At 38.7% G+C, this 20,192-nt stretch overlaps 1 protein-coding gene across 1 annotated transcript; it reads left to right on the top strand.

The window, feature by feature from the left end:
- The first annotated feature begins 1,296 nt into the window (after nucleotides 1-1,296).
- Nucleotides 1,297-18,245, top strand: LOC129944728 (adhesion G protein-coupled receptor A3). The gene is made up of 4 exons (XM_056054367.1): nucleotides 1,297-1,823; nucleotides 1,901-2,116; nucleotides 12,797-13,010; nucleotides 13,073-18,245. Exons 1-4 carry the CDS (start codon nucleotides 1,621-1,623, stop codon nucleotides 17,747-17,749), a joined length of 5,310 nt encoding a protein of 1,769 aa, XP_055910342.1. The 5' UTR covers nucleotides 1,297-1,620; the 3' UTR covers nucleotides 17,750-18,245.
- The last annotated feature ends 1,947 nt before the right edge of the window (nucleotides 18,246-20,192 follow it).

Below are 20,192 nucleotides of genomic sequence, written 5' to 3'. Positions count from 1 at the left end.
TGGGTTTAGTGGTCAATGAGGGCAAGGCCAAGTATATGCTGTCATCAAAAAGGACACTGAACGACGACGTCTTGGACAAAACGTCACCATAAACAGCTACAACTTTCAGGTAGTTAAGGACTTTGTCTACCTAGGCACCGCTATTAATACAGACAACGACACCAGCGCTGAAATCAATCGAAGAATAACTCTTGCAAATCGCTGCTTCTTTGGACTTAGAAGGCAATTGAGTCCTCTCTCGAGCATGTAAAATCACCATCTATAAGACACTCATCATCCCGGTTTTCGCTTATGGTGCTGAGGCCTGGACCCTGTCAAAGAAGATGAGAGCGTCTTAGGATGCTTCGAGGGAAAAATTCTTCGGGTGATTTTTGGTCCCGTACGCATAGATGGAGAATGGAGGAGAAGATATAACGATGAACTGTACGGGCTGTACAGCGACACTGACCTAGTTAGCAGAATTAAAGTCCAACGGTTTAGATGGCTAGGTCATGAAGAGCGGATGGACATCATTGCTCCAGCCCGGAAGGTCTTCGAAACCAATCCTGAGGGACGGCGTAGTAGAGGAAGACCGCGACTCAGGTGGCGCAAGCAGATGGGAGAGGACCCTTAACCAACTTGGCGTGCGAAACTGGAGACAGCTAGCTAGGCACCGAGCTGGCTGGAGACGCATGTTGGCTGAGGCCCAGGTCCGCCCCGGACTGTAGCACCACCTTAAGTAAGTAAGTTTATAGATCCTTTTCATGGCTCGGGTCATGTATGGCTGGCTTAAGAGTTATATTTATACATTCAATGCAATACCGTGACGTATACTTAGCAGCCAGTTAAAACGGATTTCAAAAATGTTGGTACTCCAAATTATGTGCATTTTGGTTGAACAATTTTAAAATTTGATAAAGCCTGTTTTAAAAATTATTAACAAATAACACAAGGCATATAGTTAGCAGCACATAGTAACGGAATCCTCTTTGTCAGCTTCTTATTTAATGAAAGATTTAATAAAATTGCATTTTACATTTTATTCCACTTAATAAATCTAAGAGGCACATAATCACCACATGGTAAATACTGACAAAGACGCTTCAAAAGATTCCTGCCGTATGAATTGTGAATCCCACCATTCTTAACATGTTCAAATTTGAACATACTTCTATGAACTTTCAGGCTACCAAACGAGTCATTCATGAACCCGTTTTAAGGTGTTTGTCCCAAATTTCTTGTGCTGTCAGAAAAAATAAATACTTATTGGCATCACTATATTTTTGGGACTTGAATTTTAACAACTGCCATTTTTATTTGTTATCGTAGGGAGTGCTTTTTAACTTCTCAACATATTTTTTACACATTTTTTGATAAATCTAAGCCAAAATTTATAAATATGTTACCCTCAAAAGATTCCGCAATGCTAGTGCCAAATATATATAAATAAATCCATAACTTATCCACTTAAAAAATGCCTCAAAAAATGTATTTCAAAAAGTGTCATAAAAAAAATAAGTACAACTGCGTACAATTAACATGAAAGAAGTTTTTCTTTTTTATTCATTACATTTTCTAACCATTCATCCATTCATGAGAAAGAAAATATAATATAGCATAATTTTATGTATTAATAATGAAATGAAGGCTCTATTAGTGCTATTATTGAGATTAATGTGTTTAGTAAATTTCTCGGCACAAGTTCAAGCCGTGTGCCCTGAAATATGTGTCTGTGACAAAATTAAGAACTCTCTGAAGGTAAAATGTGGGGGAGGTGCTGCAACAAAGATTACCAGCATGAAAGAACTAGACTTTGGAGAGGACACCGAAAACATCATTCAATTGTATGATATTTTGTTTTAACTTCTTTTTTGGTTTCATTTAAATTTGATTCTATTTACAAAAAACAAAAAAAAAATAGGGACTTGGATGAAAATCAAATTTCGCATATTTTTAAGGACGACTTTGCAAATTTTACAAACTTGAAGAAGCTGCATTTGGCTAACAATTCACTGCGATATGTCGACGATACAATGTTCGGAGAGCTTCCAAATCTGGAAAGATTGAAATTGTCAGCAAATCTTATTGTGCACATTTACCAAGGATCATTTGAGCGTTTAAAAGCGCTCAAAGTTCTGTAAGTACATACAAAATATAGTTTAATTTTTCTTTATTCTTTTATTATGTTAAGAGGATTATCGATGATAATGAGGAAAGCCCCCCATCGCGTTAAACAAATGAAACTGCCTTCGTAGAATTAAGTCAATAAATGTTATAAAGATAAACATTTGAGGCCATTTTTATCAGTAACGTTGTTCTGCAGCGAGTTTTGTTGGTTTATTTTTTGTTTACGGCAATAAACTGCTTAAAAAACTTCCGGTTCTAACTGATCAAAATCAATATTTAGTAGTTTAAGTTTAATGATTGAGATTATGAGGGGTATTAACCTCATCGCTGATTTAGTTAATTGAGTTGCGATAGAGTAACTTTTTCTTGAATAATACTCAATATTTAAATACAAATATTGGCTTTAATAATAAATGAATATTGAATTACATCGAGTTTTTAAAAGGTGAAAAAGGAAAGAATTTAGAGCAATAAAAACTAAATACTAGTCTATCATTGATAGACTCCCCAAACCAAAACCGAAATGCAGCTATCTTTACAGACAGTCAGGCAGCTGTCAAAGCCACATCCTCATCTAAATTGGTCCAGCAATGTCGCGATGAGCTTGCGAGCCTGAATATTAACCTCGGTGTCACCCTGATCTGGGTTCCGGGCCATAGTGGTATCGTGGGAAATGAACGGCCTGACGAGCTAGCCAGGCAAGGATCGGCACTTCATAGCTCACTTGCAGAAATGATTAACATTCCTCTTGGCGCTATGAAGGGTAAAATCTTTTCTATCTACCAAACTGAATCAAACCGAAGGTGGAGCAATTTACCCAACTGCATTATATCTAGGAAGATATGGCCCACCTATAATAAAACCCGTACAAACGATCTTATGTGCAGGCCAAGGCAAGACATAGCCAGGATTGTTGCGGTTTGTACCGGATATTGGCCTATAGGATTTCATGCGGAAAAGTTTGGTATCTCCTACAACACCTTTTGCCGTAGTTGTAGTGACCAAAGAGAAAGTGAAACGATAATCCATTTCCTCCGCAAATGTCCTGCTTTGGCAAACACTAGAATGAAATGCTTTGGAAAAACATTCTTTCACGAACTTGATGAGCTATCTGAGACAAAGACCTAGTCTTTTTTCTCAATGAAAATTGCTCTAACATAATCGCTAAGAAGCTTCTCTATAAATCTGTCCCTTTCAAACACAGGTCAAACGAGTTTTTGGTATCAACACGGCACACTACAGCGCTAATTACATCTCAGGCTAGGTTGCCTTCAGATCGCCATTTCTACCTACCTATCATTGATTTTGATAAACATAAAGCTTGCATTGACATTACCTCACTCAGCCTATTTGGTCAAGGTTCGATTTTCAATGACACTAGAAAAGTTTTTCAATCAATATGAACGATACAAAAACTAGACATGAGCCGGTTCATTTGCTCTTATGTTATTTCAAAGATACTCCATAAGGCAATTTTTTTTTGTTATAATTATATTTATTTCTTTATTCATCAATGGATACATAATCTGTTGACTACATTAAAAAAGTTTAAAGCAATACTCTTAAACATGTCCCTATTCATTTGAAGGTCGACTTCACTATGAATTAAATTAAAAAGAGATAAATTACGAGTTATGAGTTCATTAAGTCCATAGTTCGTCCTGTGACTAGGAATCAAAAAGAGAACGTCCCTATTTCTTAGATATCTCTCAGGAACATAAAAAGACATAAGAGCTAGGAAGTCCGGAGATTTCAAGGGTTTCTCTACGGCTTTTTAAAGATTTTAAATCTATCAGTGCGCACCTAGAACCATAATTGGGCAAACCATCTGACCACCTGAAATTCCTTAAAGCAAAGCGCGTGAATCTTCTTTGAATGTTTTCGATTCTGTCTAAGGAATTTTGATAAAAAGGAGACCAAATAACACAACGGTATTCCAGTATGGGTAATATTAAAGATATGTAAATCGTTTTCAGAGTATAACTATCTCTAAATACCTCCGTGTTCCGTTTTAAAAAACCTAGCAACGAATTCGATTGTAAAATAATAAAATGTATGTGTTCAGAAAAAGAAAACTTAGTGTCAAAAATAACACCAAGGTCCTTTATTTCACTCACGGTTGAAAGGCTTTCATTGCCGAGACTGTAATTGAACAGCACTTTAGGTGTTGTACGAGAAGCTCTAAATATTTTACATTAAGAGATATTTAGCTCGAGATGATTATATTTACACCAATTGAAAAACGCATCCATATCTTTTTGAAAGTTAACACAATTTTCAACTGAAGAAATTTGGGAATATAGTTTCAAGTCATCTGCGAACATCAAACAATTAGAAAATTGCAGGCAGTTCGGAATGTCATTGACGAAAAGATTGAAAAGGAGGGGTCACAAATGGCTTCCCTGAGGCAGTCTCGATAAGATTTCAATAAAAAAGGTTTGATTGCTTTCGATTTTAACAATCTGTTTTCGATTTGACAAATAAGATTCTAACCATTTAAGAAAACCAAATCTGAATCCCATCCTCTCCAACTTTCTTAATAGAAGTCTATGATGGACTCTATGGAACGCTTTCGCAAAATCCGTGTACTAAACATCGACCTGCATTCTTGTTTGCAAAGCAGATAAACAAAAACTTGTAAACGAGCGACCACTACAAAATCCATGGTGTCTCGAAGATATTATGTCTTTCACCGTGAAACTAAGTCTATTGAACACCAACTTTTCAAAAAGTTTTGGAATCGCTGAAAGTTTTGAGACTGGTCTATAGTTCTTAATGAAGTGCTTGAGACTTATATTATAAATAAGGCTGATGGATGATATTTTCCACTTTTCTAGAAAAACCCCAGAATGAAGCGTTATATTGAAAATAATTTTTAGTACTTTACAAAGCGAAACAGCACATTCCCTCATCAAAAGAGGAGGAATCAAATCTACTCTAGCTTTTATATTAACATCAAGAGAAGCTAAGCCGTCAAATACCTCTTGATCAGATAGAGAAAACACATTAAAATCAACTTGAGAACTAATGTCATTGCACAGGTTTACACTATTAGGTATAATGTCTATATTGTAATTCGCTTAAAAAAACTTAGCAGAAAGATTGCATGTAGCTGCAGTACTATGGGAGGTCTCTCCATCAAGCTCTATAGAGCTAGGAAACGCAGAACTTTTGCGTTTTGAATTTAAAAAAAACCAGAAAGATTTCGAGTTGCATTTGAACTTATATATTGTGAATATAGAAATCTACTCAAAAAATCAAATTCCCGTCGCAGTTGCATAAAATGAATTCTATCTTCAGATTTGTCTGTTACCTTACATCTCTTTAAAGCCTTGTTTTTTACATTTTCTAAATTCTTAAGGCCTTTATTGAACCAGGAAGATTTAAAAGACGATCTCTTTCGAACTACCGGAACGAACAAAAAATGGTTTTGTAAACCTTTAATATGCCAAAGACTCAGTGTGAGCATTGGGAAAAGAGGGAAGGGTTGGATGGGAGGTGTCGATGTACATTGATTTTTGAATTCCTGAATGCAATCATAGGGAAAGATAGAGCATGGCAAGTCATTCCACATCCGTGTAGTACGGCTAAAAAAATGAATCTCTGTACTTCATAGTACGGCCGAAGTTTGGCTTAAGGGTAAACTGATGGGCATTTCTAGAAGGGCTGGTATTGTGGTTAAATTGTTTAAGGGAAGGAATGCAACTGGCTATTTCACTAGAGAATAGTCCGTTAAAATAACGGTAAAAAAAGATTGAGACAAGAAACCTTGCGTCGATGTTCGAGTGATGTAATCGAGTTGATGATCATTTTAAAAGCTCTTCTTTAGATACTGTCCAAGAGACTTAAATAAGTTACTGCAACACCGGCGCAGAGATGAGAGTTATATTCAAGTTTCGGACGTATAAGGGTTTTGTCATATAAATCTGCAGGTCCGGATGGTATAATTCCAGCTGAACTGCAAGAAAATGCAAGTTTTCTAATACCCATCCTAGAAAACATCTTCAAGGGATGCCTTAAATTGGCATACATCCCGATGACAAGTTAAAGTCGTTTTTATTCCAAAAGCTGAAAAATCCAGCCATGTTAACCCTAAACACCTAAGACCTATCAGCTTATTATCATTGCTTCTCAAAACTTTTGAACGTTTGATCGATATCCACTTAAGGGCAAGTATTGATAAGTCCCTCCTTTCAAAGGCTCAACACGCCTTCAACAAAGGGAAATCAGTTGAAACGGTTCTACACAGTATAGTACGTACAATTGAATATTCACTCCATCATAAAGAGTACATCTTAGTTGCCTTCTTAGATATAGAAGGTGCACTTAACAATGTTGACACATCTGCAATTGCACGTTTATTGACATCTCTGAAGGTAGATAAGTCGATCAGCGAATTGATTAATCAGATGCTGATAAGCAGGATTATCAATTCAAAACTGGGAGATTTTACTGCACTAAGGGGTGTTAGAGGAGGTACACCACAAGGTTGTGTCCTATCCCCTCTCTACTCTACTCTAGAAAGAGAGGGATACAGAGTGTTTGCTTATGCGAACGATGTTGCTATTGCAGTAACTGGTAAACATCCCAATATACTAAAAAAAACTGTTACAAAACGCTTTAAATAAGCTCACCAGATGGGCAAATCGGTGTGTACTAGGCGTTAACCCACAAAAACCCGACCTTGTCCTCTTCACAAGGAAATACAAAGTCCCACTCATCGACCCTCCCCTCATACACGGTGTACCACTTAAATTCCCTGAACAAGCAAAATACTTGGGCCTCATATTGGATAAGAAATTAAGTTGGAAACCTAATATTCAAGAGAGAATAAACAAGGTCACAGTAGCCCTGTTCTCCGGTAAAAAGGCCATTGGTAATAAATGGGGCCTACAGCCCCGCATTACACACTAGCTACATATCTCGGTCATAAGGCCGATCCTTACTTATGGAGTAGCAGTATGGTCGACGGCGTCCAACGAACAGCCTGCCTGTGTATGGGAAGAGCACTTCGCTCTACCCCCTCCGCCTCACTTGATGTTCTGTTCCATCTAATACCGCTGGACATTTTCAGCAAGCAAACGGCCTCTAATACAGCCATACGGCTTCAAGCCTCCTCTCTGTGGATCAATAATGGAACTGGCCACACCACTATTTTGAACTCGTTCAGAACTATAAACAGTAATATTAACTACACCATACCCCATCCTCAGTTTAATAACTATAGCTTCAAAGTGACTATACCTCCCAGGTCTTCTTGGGAGAATACATCATTTTTGAACGATGATCCTATAAACTTTTATACAGACGGATCAAAAACGGAGGATAGGGTTGGTGGAGGCGTATACTCAGATAGACTAAACTTAAGTCTCTCCTTTCGTCTACCCGATCATTGAAGCGTTTTCCAAGCTGAAATCCTGGCTATAAAAGAAGTCCTATCATGGCTTAGAGAAAACGTTATATCAACTAATGATATACGCATCTTCTCGGATAACCAAGCTGCGTTAAAGTCCCTAGACACTGTCTCCACTTACTCACTAACAACCCTTAATTGTCGATCATCTCTTACGGAGATGGCTATACAGTTCAACATTAACCTTTTCTGGGTGCCGAGCCATAGAGACATTCCAGGAAATTGCAAAGCTGACGAACTTGCAAAAAGCGGAACAACTTTACCTCTGCTGGCTCACAATGCTAGCATAGTTATCCCCTTAGCTACATGTAACGTCATGCTAAAGCAAGATACCACAGAGAAAACAAAACCAGCTGTTTAGCGACTAAACTAATTTGGCCTAATCTTAGCGCCAGGCGCTCAAAACAATTAATCTATCTGAGTAGATTGCACATTAGTTACGTTATTGGTGTCCTGACTGGGCACTGCTTGATAGGAAGGCATGCTATTCGACTTGAAGCAAATGATTCTTGTAGGAGTTGCATGGACGAGGAGGAGGAGGAGACAATCTCTCATCTTCTGTGCACATGTCCTGCCTTATCACAAAGACTTAAAGACCACCTTGGAGACTACTACTTCAACGATACCAGCGATCTAAAAAATGCTGACATTTTTGTCTCCTACGCTTCATTCGGAGCTCCAATTGGTTCGGCGAGTTAAGCTGATCAACTGATCCATGTGGTATCACAACGGACCATACTTTGGTCTAAGTATGTTGGACTTCCCAACCAACAGCCACTTTAACCTAACCTAACCATATGGGATATCGTATTATTAAAATCTTTTCCGCCTCAGAATCTTTGGTAATAGTTCAAGCGGTTGGTAAAGTTTATGATGATTGGCTTCAAAATGTTCTGGCCTTTTCAGATAAAGCATTTCAAATGTATGTATAAAAATTGTTGAGTCATTCAGCCCTATCATGAAATCCATCGTAATCGGAAAATTTTACGAATGCCGAAAAATTGTTCGTAATGCAAAATTGTATGATATTTTCCATTACGAACGGATTTCATGATACAGTTTTTCAGGATTCGTAAAAATATCCGATTACGATGGAATTCATGACAGGGTTGATTAACATGGACAAGAGACTTGTCTTAATTCAAGGGAAAATAGTCGAATGTTATGAAATCAATTTCTCCTTTTCAATTTCGAAGCGTTATCTCCCTTGGAATATCATACCCGCGTCGTTTGTTAGTATTAAAAACTTTTATATCGATGTCATCTTATCAAAGAAAATTCGATCTTTATAAGACAAAATAAGTCAGGTTTTCTGCCTAGCTATATTCCATTCAGCTTTTAATGATCGAATTGATTTTAGTGATACTTCTTCGACTGCGGAAACTACGCGGTGGGGAAATTGCTATTCGTTTTATAGAAATCTGTCTGCCAAGTGATATAAGATTCAAAAGATTTTACACACGCTCAAACATATACACAGTGCGATAAATTTCTCCTTCTCCCACGCAAGCTTTAAAACTTACAACTGATACTTTTTGTAAAACCAAAGATGTTTAGGTGCATATAAAGCTTACAGCTTAGTTATCCTACTTAATGTAGAAGTCTTAGAGACGTTTTTAGTTATAATTCCCAGGTAATGTAATGCCTGCTTTATTTTTAATCCTTAGCATCATGTTATTTTTGATCACATTTTCTCCTTATTCCACAGTAGGGTTCGAGTCCTGCGAGTGGAATTGAATTGAAAAGAAGGGGTTCTTTATTTTCCTGAACGTCGCCATGGCCACCTACCCAATGAAATGTGAACGTAATTTCCGTAACAAGTTCGCTTTGTCTGCAGTTGCAAGTCGGATATGATTACTTTGATTTTGTTACGATAATAACGCATTTAGTTCCCTTCCGTTTTGAAATGTTACTTCAAGGCCAAAGGATTTGTGCAACAGTTTATTTAGGCCTTCTGAACCTTTCTCATGAAATGTGCCCGAAAACCTAGGTTAGGTTAGGTTGGAGTGGCTGTCCAGATGTCATTGACGCACGTAGACCTCAAGGGTCCATTGTGATACCACTAATGAGGTTACTCATGGAAGAGTAATGAACTTAAACAAACCATTTCGTACTTTTAATAAAGTTAGAGAGACGTTTTGTGTCAATCGTTTCAAGTTCACTGGTGTTATAGAAGAAGGGTTTACCGAGAAAGTTATTCCTTCTAATGGAGAGTGCTGGACATGTACATAGAAGGTGTTGGAGCGTTTCCTCTTCCTCTTCGTCCATGCAGCTTCTACAGAAGTCATTTGTGTAGACCCCTAGCCTCAGAGCATGTCTTCCTATGAGTCTCGTTATTACTCCAATTGTAGAGTTTATACTTTGTCTGCTCAGTGATATCAAGCCTTTTGACCGTTTTAAGTCAATATTGTTTGAGAAGATATTTGAATGTAGCAAGTGGTGTTCCTATGTTATGTTTTTGTCTAACATGAGGCAGAAGTGTTCCGTTTTTGGCGAGCTCATCGGCTTTGCAATTTCCCGGAATGTCTCTGTGGCCCGGCACCCAAATGAGGTGAATGTTAAATTGTTCCGTCATCTCCTTCAGAGATGATTGACAATCGTGGACTGTTCCAGAGTTTGTGGAGACAGACGCGAGAGATTTAAGAGCGGCTTGGCTGTCCGAGAAGATTCGTATATCCTTACAAGATATAACGTTTTCTTTGAGCCAGGATAGTGCTTCTTTAATCGCCATTACTTCTGCCTGGAATACACTACATTGATTGGGAAGTCTATAGGATAGACGGAGATTCAGTTGTTCTGAAAAGATACCACTTCCAACTCAGTGATCGGTCTTTGAACCGTCAGTATAGAAGTGTACCGAATCGTCTTCCAGGGGTCTCTCTTCTACCCAGGAGGATCTTGAAGGGATGGACACATGGAAGCTTTTACTGAATACCATTTTTGGGATGGTATAGTCTAAGTGATCTGGGATAGATCTGAAACAGTCTTACCTGCTGCCCGCTGGACTTTGATGAGCTTATTTAGATTTACCATCTTGTCCAGTGCGGTCCACCATACGACAGCTCCATAAATGAGTATCGGTCTGATTACCGATGTGGGTTATTTTTGGGGAGAAGCCCCATTTTGATTCTATGGCCTTTTTACAAGTAAAAAGCGCTACAGTAGCCTTTTTTACTCTTTCATCAATATTTGCCTTCCAATTTAGTTTTTTGTCTAAAATGAGGCCCAAATATTTAGCTTGGTCGGAAAAGCCTAATGGTATTCCTCCAATCTTGAGTGGGCTAATCTGAAGAATTTTATATCTTCTCGAAAAGAGTATTAATTCTGTTTTTGTGTGGGTTGACGTCCAATCCATATTGCTTAGCCCATTTAGTTAGCCTGTTTAGGGCATTTTGTAGGAGTTTCGAGAGAACTTGGGGGTGCTTCCCAGATACGGATATTGCAACGTCGTCAGCATAAGCAATCACCTTGAAACCCTCTGCTTCCAATGATGTAAGTAGGTCGTTTACTACCATGGTTCATAAAAGAGGCGAAAGGACTCCACCTTGGGGAGTGCCTCGATTCACCGATCTGGTGGTAGTAAAACTTCTCATGTTAGAAGTTATTGTCTTGCTTTTGAGCATGAGACTTATAAGATCTATGAGTGATTTCTCTAATTTCAGCTTATCCATTGCTGTTGTGATCGCCTGGTAACTGACGTTATTGAAAGCTCCTTCAATATCTAGGAACGCTACTAAGTTATATTCTTTGTATTCGAGGGAATGTTCAATAATACGTACCAGCGAGTGAAGTGCTGATTCTACTGAATTTCCCTTAGAGTAAGCATGTTGAGCTGTGGAAATGAGACATGGTTTTAAGTTATGTCTGATGTAAATTTCAATCAATCTTTCCAAGGTTTTAAGAAGGAAGAATGATAGGCTTATTGGTCGTAGATCTTTAGGGTCAACATGTGAGGGTTTCCCTGCTTTAGGAATGAAGACTACTTTTGCCATTCTCCAGGCTTTGGGAATATATCTCAACCTTACACAGAATGATTTCCAATGGTGGAATGATCATGTCTGAGCTTTTTTGTAGTTCGGCCGGAATGATTCCGTCTGGTTCTGGAGTATGTTAGAGCTACCTAGAAAGTAGATGTCTAATAACAGATTAAGAGATTCTTCATCTGTGATAGTCCACGTGCCTGCTTCTGTCTTTAAAGCACTGGGCATTGTTGGACTTTTTGAGAGAATTTTTCTTTATTATTATAAACTTTCGAGTTGCATTTCCTCCGTTGAGAAATCGCTTATTTGCAATATTAATAACTCGTACAAAAGAAGTATAAACCTTTATCGCTGCAAAAGAGTGCCTTCAAACTTTTCTAAGGATACATTTATCTTTATTGAACTTTTCATATATTACAATTGTCTTAAATTAAACTTATAAATAAATATTAAATGATAAAATATTTTGTTGGCACTTAGGGGACCTAACATTGTGTGTTCTTAGAAATAAAAGAATAAACTAAAAAATTTTCGTTGTGAGATAAAAAAATCAATGAACAATTAATATATCCTCGGGGTGTTCAGGCCCGGCCGTCTGTTACTTTCCTAAGGACATGATGAGGATATCATTCGTAAAGGTGCATGCATATTATTTCTTGAGAGGTTAGAGTTTCGTGCAATTCATCCACTACAAAATTTCACAACAAAGGAAACCATTTCTGTTTAAACCCTCTTGATGTTCTTCAGTTGTTCTTGATTCTAAAATTTTACCAAGCCATCTTACTTTTTTACTTTTTTTTTTAAAAGCCTGGTTGAATCTCTGATACAAGCTTTTGAAAAACCGAAAACATATATTTTATACTTTCGCAATTTTCCCATAAATGAAATTTACTTTAGACTTGATATATACCTAAAAACAATGCTGCTGAGTTACGAGTATTAGAGAGCTGGAAAAAGAAGAGAGCTAGTTTAGTGGGAAGCTTCTTGTAGCAAGGGACCCTTAAACTTTGTATTACAATATTTAAAAAAAAGTAAAATACATTTTTTTTAACGAACGACATCGATTTGATCTTGAAAGCCTTCAAATCTTAAAACTTTTAATTATAAAATAAAAAGACTCGATTTTCCTTTTATCCTTAATTAACCGGGAGCTATACGAAATCATCTTAAATATTTGTCCCCTACCTTTTTTTACGCACAAAATCAAGCCATTGTTTGAGGTCTTTCTCTTAAAAAAATGTCTAATTTCTTATCATATCTAAGTTTTATTCATTCAATATTTTCGACATTTTTCCAGCGATATTACCAACAACCCACTAGCTTGCGATTGTGATCTGATATGGCTAGTTGCCTGGTCTAATGCATTACCCGTCAAACTATATCAAACGCCAAAGTGTGAAACTCCGATAGATTTCAAGGGTGTACCACTTAAGAAGCTGAGGGTGGGATCGGATTTGCACTGTGATTCACATTTACAACCTCTGCTAGAACTAAAACCAGATGCAGATCAGGTAAAGTTACTTTAAAGTCTCCAAATAACCGAATAACCAATATAATCTTGTAAATTTTTAAGCTTGTTTTTGAGGGAGATGAAATTGTTCTAAGATGTCGAGCGCCAAGAGTAGCTGTTGGTGCACCAAAGGATTCCGAAGACCTTCCAGCTAAAGCACACGTTTTTTGGGGATGGTCTGAGAAAATTGTCGCACCCAATTCTACCGATGACATCGTGTATAAAGATCCTACCAAATATTTTCCCTCGATTCAGATCGATGCCAAACATCTCTCTGACAGTGGCCTCTTGGATTCTATTCTAAGAATTCCCTCTGTCACGCGTAATCACACGGGTTTGTGGGATTGTCGTTTGCGATCGCAGCAAGCCAATTTATCGAGGACCATAGCAGTTATGGTGATATCAGAGAAAACAAAGTATTGCCCTTCTCTGGAGGTGTACAACAATAAGGGAAAGTATTTCTGGCCACGTACAATTCGAGGACAACTTGTACGGCAACCTTGTTTAGGAGAGGCCCTTACGGAGTCTCATGCAACGTATTTTTGCAACGATAACGGCGAATGGATGGATCTAAATACATCACTTTGCCCGTTTATTAGTGAGAACACGAGAATTCTGGAGCGATTTGCCGAGGTTAATCTTTCCTTAGCCAAAGGAAGCGTCTTAGAAAGTGCTAAACGGCTTCGCAATTATACGCAGTTTGAAGAAAACTTGCGGAAATTTCGCGACCCCATGGACATTGTGTTTATAACACGAACTCTAAGAAATTATCTGGCATTTGTGCGCCAGGAAAAGGATTTGGGTTCAATGCTGCTGGATATTGTCTCACAACTGCTCATCCTTCCCGAGCGGATTTTACACGAAGCTCAAACAATCGAAGGATGTGGAGTGAAACTAATAAATGCTGTAGAAATAGCCGCCCAGTTTATACCATATATCCAACACTCCGCCCTGGTGCAAAACACCGATATCCATCAGACAGCTAACAAACCACATCTATCCATAGACTTTTTCACCATACGCTCGGATTTGTTTACGGGAATGTCTTGTACCTGGATCCGATCTGAAGTCGATGATAAAAAGAGAGTCTTCCAGTGCAACTACATGAACCAGACCCTTGACATATTCGGACAGCACATTGACGCATCTATCCAAATCCCACCGAACTTCCTGCATCCGAATTTCGCCCATCAATACATGTCTCAGAAACTCATGGTAGCCGTCTATGAAAATGGAAACTTCCTGCCACACCAGAATAACGAATCCAATTTGCTTATAACATCGGTTGTCATTGGTGCCAAAATAATCTCCGATTCGGAAAACATCCGCAATGTCAGCGAGCCGATAACCCTGATGCTTCGAGTACGAGCGCATCACAATAAATTGAGTGCCCCTGTCCCGGCGTGGTGGGATTCCGAAACGAATTCGTGGTCAATCGAAGTGTGTCAAAACTCGTACTACTATCGGGGCCTGTTGGTCTTTACCTGCAACAAATTGGGTTACTACGGTCTTTTGCAAAATCGGAAACACTTGAATGATTTCATTGATGAAAACGCTGGTGCTCGCTTCAGGTACTCGCCTCTGGGCTTCTATATTGGCTGCTCGATTCTTTTCGTTTGCGTTTGGATAAATATCGTTACGTATGTCACGTTCGGGCGATCCATTCAAATGGCTCGACGCCATCGACATTCGCTCGTGAACACCTGGCTGGCGATTTCCGCGCTGAGTTTCATATTCGCTCTTGGAATCTACCAAACCGAGGACTACAAGGTTTGCCAAATTATCGGAATAAGTATCCACTACTTGAGTCTGTGCGTAATTTTATGGGTTTGCGTGAGCGTGAGCAACATGTATAAACGTCTTTCAAAGCGGAATCGTCTCCCCATGGAAGACTTGCCCAAGGAGAACATCGGAAGCAAGCCAATTTTAGGAATATACCTCGTGGGATGGGGTATTGGTATGATTATATGTGGGATAAGTGGTGCTGTGAATATGCGCGAATACGCATCGTATTCACACTGCTTCCTGGACAATGGACCGTCGTTGAGTGCGATTTTTGTTCCATCTGTTATCTTACTACTTTTCTTGGCCATTTTGTTCATATGTGTTCGGTGTCATATTCGGACTTCAGTGGATCACAACGGGCATTTTTCTGAGATTACTCAGGGGACAGAAAATGTAGACCTTGAACTGCTTGAGTCTATCCATAATGTGCCACATCATTACAACCCCTCAGAGAGATATCGAAGCCTTTCGCTGAGTAATCCTTCCACCAGCATGCTCGAGGACGTGGAACATACCAACTTGGCCCAACTAAGGGCACACTTTGTCTTCCTATTTCTTTATATTGTGTCTTGGATTAGTGCTGCTTCCAGCGTTGCTACGCCTTTTAAGGACACACTTGACTACGAGGAGGAGGCGTTCAGCATAATTTTTGCCATCACATGCTCCATCTTGGGCATATTTCTGTTGGTCTTCTACTCTATTTCGCGCAGTGATGTTCGTTTTCAGTGGAGCCAGTTGAGTTGTCGGAACTTTTGCTGCTGTCGCACACGGAACATAAGCGACAACACTAAGGAAGTGAACACCACAGTGACCTACCACCAGACCTGCGAAACAGTGCACTCAGCTTCTCGCTCCAATAGCCAATGTTCAAAAAACCGACCGCCCAGTTCTCGTAGCAACCACCTAAAAGGAGAAATGAACCGAATTGACAGTCCTAGCAAACTGCTAACACCATCGGGATCTGCGAGCATTGTGCAGTTAAATCGACAGCAATATATGCATAATCCGGTGATTCTCACTCAAGAAATCCCCAATGCCGACATATTCTACAATCCCAACCAAATCAACGTTGCGCGAAAGTTCTTCAAGAAACAGAAACGACTTGCCAAGCGGAATAACTTTGAATTGCAGAGACAAATGGACCGATGCGATTACGGCGATGGTATGAGCGATATTTCTTCAACAGTGGGCATAGGGCCGTACCACTCAAATCATTCAAATCGACAGAGGAACATGTCGATTTTTAGCACAGGGAGTAAGGTGAACAACACCAACATCCACGTCAGAGGTGACGTATGTAATTTTTCCAAAGAAGCACGACAACAGAGCTTGAATCCAAACATCCTCTCGGACAGCTGCAACGAGAGCGACATGATAGTTGATGCTGAACGCTTGGTTCTGGGCGCTGAAGGCATTCGGGCGCTTTCAAATCGCAGTAAAATGAACAACAACGAAATGGTTGCGAATATTTATACCAATGTCCCGGAAACCGCACAGCCACAGCATGAAATTGTAACGATGCGTGCCGATGACAAGTTCAGGAAATCACTGAACGTTGAAAAGTTCCTCGAACAAGATGAAATCGATATGGAGCACAACGATCTAAATTCCCAAAGTGATCGTAACATAACTCCGCTCTATGTCAATGGAAACATAAGGAATATTATAACAAATCGAAATGCCTCCGCCGCGGCTGAATCGAGTGGCGTTAGCAGTGTGAACACCAGCTGCAGTCCGAGCAATACGATGTTGGAAGCAATAATTACAGAACCAGCTAACCTTACTCCCATAGATGCAATGAATACAATCGGATTACCCATAGTAGAAGTTGGTCCTGCTTTAGTAGAAGGCAGCGTCAACACTCTGAATACCAGTAGCGAAGAGATTAGCCTGAATTTGGACAAGAACGAAACGTATGTTTCAGAGTCGATACAGATTGCCGATAGAGCCTATTACACAGGAGAAGATGCTCCCATCAGGATAACCCTGCAGAGAAGATCAAAATCTATGCTAAGCCTCAACGCCGAACTAGAATTCATCAGAGGAGGTGGAAGTGGGAGAAAACGCTTTGTCAATTATAGTAAGAACCATGTGCGGTCAATTTCTTTGAGTAACATGTCCCAGAAGCAAGACGAGTTTCTCGATAGTACAATTGCTAATCCAGTTCCGATTCGGACAATTGCCGAAAACCGGCCGGGTCTCAGTAGCCCCATATTATTTTCACCCAGCCTTTGCGAAATCAATGATTTGCCTTCGCCACAAGACCGCCGAAAACCTCTTGTCGCTCCCGCCGATGATGAGTCTATTTCACTAGATGATGCTCTAAGTGAGGCTGCTGCCTACAGTCAAGGCAGCAATGTCAACTCGGATTCGCTTAATATGTTTGCCCTCAGTATTCGACGGACATTTGCCTCAAGTCCTGCATGTGAAAGTGATCTTAATTACCAAAACTCAGAGCTCAGCATTCGAAGTCATGGACTGTACGCTCCTCAACCGGATAACGATCTAAACTTGACCCTTACCGGCGATGTTTATTATCCCTACCAATCTTCAGAAGTGAGCGAAGCCGATGAAGCCGATAACGACTTCGATGAAGAAAATGATTACGATGACTTCAACAGCTGCTCTAATGATTGCCTTTTGCCATCGGAAAACGCCGAACAAGACCATCGTAGGAGTCATACCTCCTTAGATGAATTGTACGAGCAAATTACCCGGAGATCAACTTCGCATACCTCAGATTTGGAGAGAAACGCCGAAGGTTGTTCTGTTATAAGCAAGCCTTGCGATTTAAGTGAAGTCGAAACTAAAAGCAATCAAACAGCAACCAACAGCCAGAAAGATACTACTGCCGAGACAGTAGAAGACGATAGTAGCCAAGACAGCATTATTTCGTACATCGATCCAAATGGACGAGGGGCGGCTGCTAGCTCACTGATTTCGCAGCAAAAGTAATACTCGTTCGTTTATTTTTATTGTTTACAAATAAAAATGCATTTATATATATATGTACAATTTTAGTAAATAAGCAAGAGTATTTATTTATCGTATTTTAAATATCTCAGCAGATTTTGTTTGTTTTTATCAACATTTGTTTACCGCATTACTCTACTCTAATCGCTATATTTATTCGTTTTGCAGGTATAACGTACATTTTTATATCATAACAAACACATTATTTTAATTTTACGATGTAAGCTTTTTTGTCGTTTCTCCTAACATAGACTGAACATAATAATTTTAAAGAGAATTTTTATAAACAACAACGAGATCCATTTTAAATAAAATAAAAAACAAAACAAAAAATAGATAATAGTTCTTGCCTGATCGTCTTAGTTGTTAAAGAATAGAATCAGAAGAAATTGTATTAAGATGTATGTATAAGTTTTTTTTTCTATTCATAAATTATTGTAAAAATTTGTTTAAATAAAGCCAGAGTTTGAAATTTTCATCAAGTTTTTTAGTATTAGCGCGCAAAAAATCATTCGAATGGTTAAAAGCTTTTCCTTCAAAAAAATGTACATAGTAGCAAACGTAGAATTCAAGGAAATATGCAAGGAAAAAGAACAAAGTTTAATGAAACCGAGGCTCTTAAACTTACAAACTACAAGGATTCCAAGGAATTCAAGAGGACATTAACCAATTAAATGGAGCAAACCCAAAAATCAGTTTGAACCTAAATATCGATGTATTTTATATAATCACTTCGAGTTACTTTTGAACCCAGAGAGTCTTACGCTTCCTATCCAATACGATAAACCTTCGTACTCGAATGATATTTTGGATAGTGTCATAACTCACGACGAAGTTTAAACCGTATTAGTGAAATTTAAGGACGGAAAAGCTTCAGGACTACTGGAATTCCTTAAATAAGGAACAGAAAGGCTAACTTTAAATTTAACACTGGCTTTCAATACAATTTTAAATACCAGAACAGTTAAAAAATTCCTAAAGCCTCAATTATAATAGACTTAACCGAGCTTAAGGGAACGAACCAATACGCGGCCTTATATGTCACTAACCATAATAGACGTTCTGCTCAGTTTCGTTAAATTTCGCTAACTAAAGGCCCAACTATAAGCAAACATAAGCTTATGTCAAAAACCCAACGAAAATTCACTTAAGTTTGCGAAATTACTGCATAGCCATAATGCAATTTTGTTCACGTATCTACATGTCAGATTTTACTTATGCGGCGAGCGACTGGGATCGCTCTTGCTTAAGTTAACGAAACTGAGAAAAATTGAACGAAACGGAGCTAGACTCCATTATGTTCACTCGTATTGAGATTCTTTGCATTCGCACGTTTCCTTATGCGCGCATATGCTAGCTTATGCATATTATAGTTGGGCCTTAACGCGCAATTACGCAAGAGCCATTTAAATTGCTCGAGCTTAAGCAAATGTCAAATTTAAAACGAATTTCGTATGACATTTGCTTGAGTTACTTCCATTATGGTTACTTTTTGTTTTGACGATAACTTTTCGTTCGGTTTTGACATTAGCTTACTTTCGGTTAAGTCTATTATAGTTCTGTCTTTAATTTTTTCCATACATAAGAAAGGCAACATTGATGATCCATCCAACTACCGTGGGGTATCCTTTCTCAACGCCACCTACAAAATATTCGCAACATTATTAAATAACCGATTCACCCGTTGGACTCATGATAATAAGTTGCTTGGGGAATTTCAGGCAGGTTTTAGAAGTGGCTACTCGACTATTGAAAATATTTTTGTACTGCAAATCATAGCGACAACCTCTAATATTGAACAAAAAAAGAAGCTCTACGTATTTTTTGTCGATTTCAAGGTAGTTTTTGATACCGTTGAACACCGATAACTATTCTTCAAGCTTTATAATTATGGGATGTCAGAAAAATTTGGGCAGGTACTATAAAGCACCAATGACGAAAATAAGGCAGGAATGGTGCCGAAAAGTCGATTGCAAGGATGCAATTTAAGCCCAAATCTTTTTGGTTTGTTCATAGAGGACCTGATTGATTTTCTTCCTTGTGAAATTGAAATATCGAGGACACCTTAAAGAAAAGCTGATTAAATCTAAAAGACCAATATCCGCAACATGGAAGAAATGCTTCTCAAACCAGTCAATATCACATAGTGTTAAAAATAAGGTCTTTGTTGCAGTGGCGGAATCAATTATAATGCATGCAGCTCAGATATGGGGGGGGGGGAGAAGTTTGGAACGGTAGAAAAACTTCAGAGGTTCTTCATTAAAAGATGCTTTCGTTTACCGAAAAACACCCCAAGCTATATGATCTCAATTGAGACAGGACTGTCACCACTCAAAACTATTAAATGTCATGTTGATTATATCAAAAAACTTTTTAATATGCCAGTTGAAAGGCTCCCGAATTTTCTGGCATTGAAAACAATTAA

Source organism: Eupeodes corollae, chromosome 2 (assembly GCF_945859685.1).
Source record: "Eupeodes corollae chromosome 2, idEupCoro1.1, whole genome shotgun sequence".
In the NCBI taxonomy this organism is placed as follows: domain Eukaryota; kingdom Metazoa; phylum Arthropoda; class Insecta; order Diptera; family Syrphidae; genus Eupeodes; species Eupeodes corollae.
The sequence above is the reverse complement of the archived record's forward strand: the minus strand, read 5'-3'. Positions and strand labels throughout refer to the sequence as shown.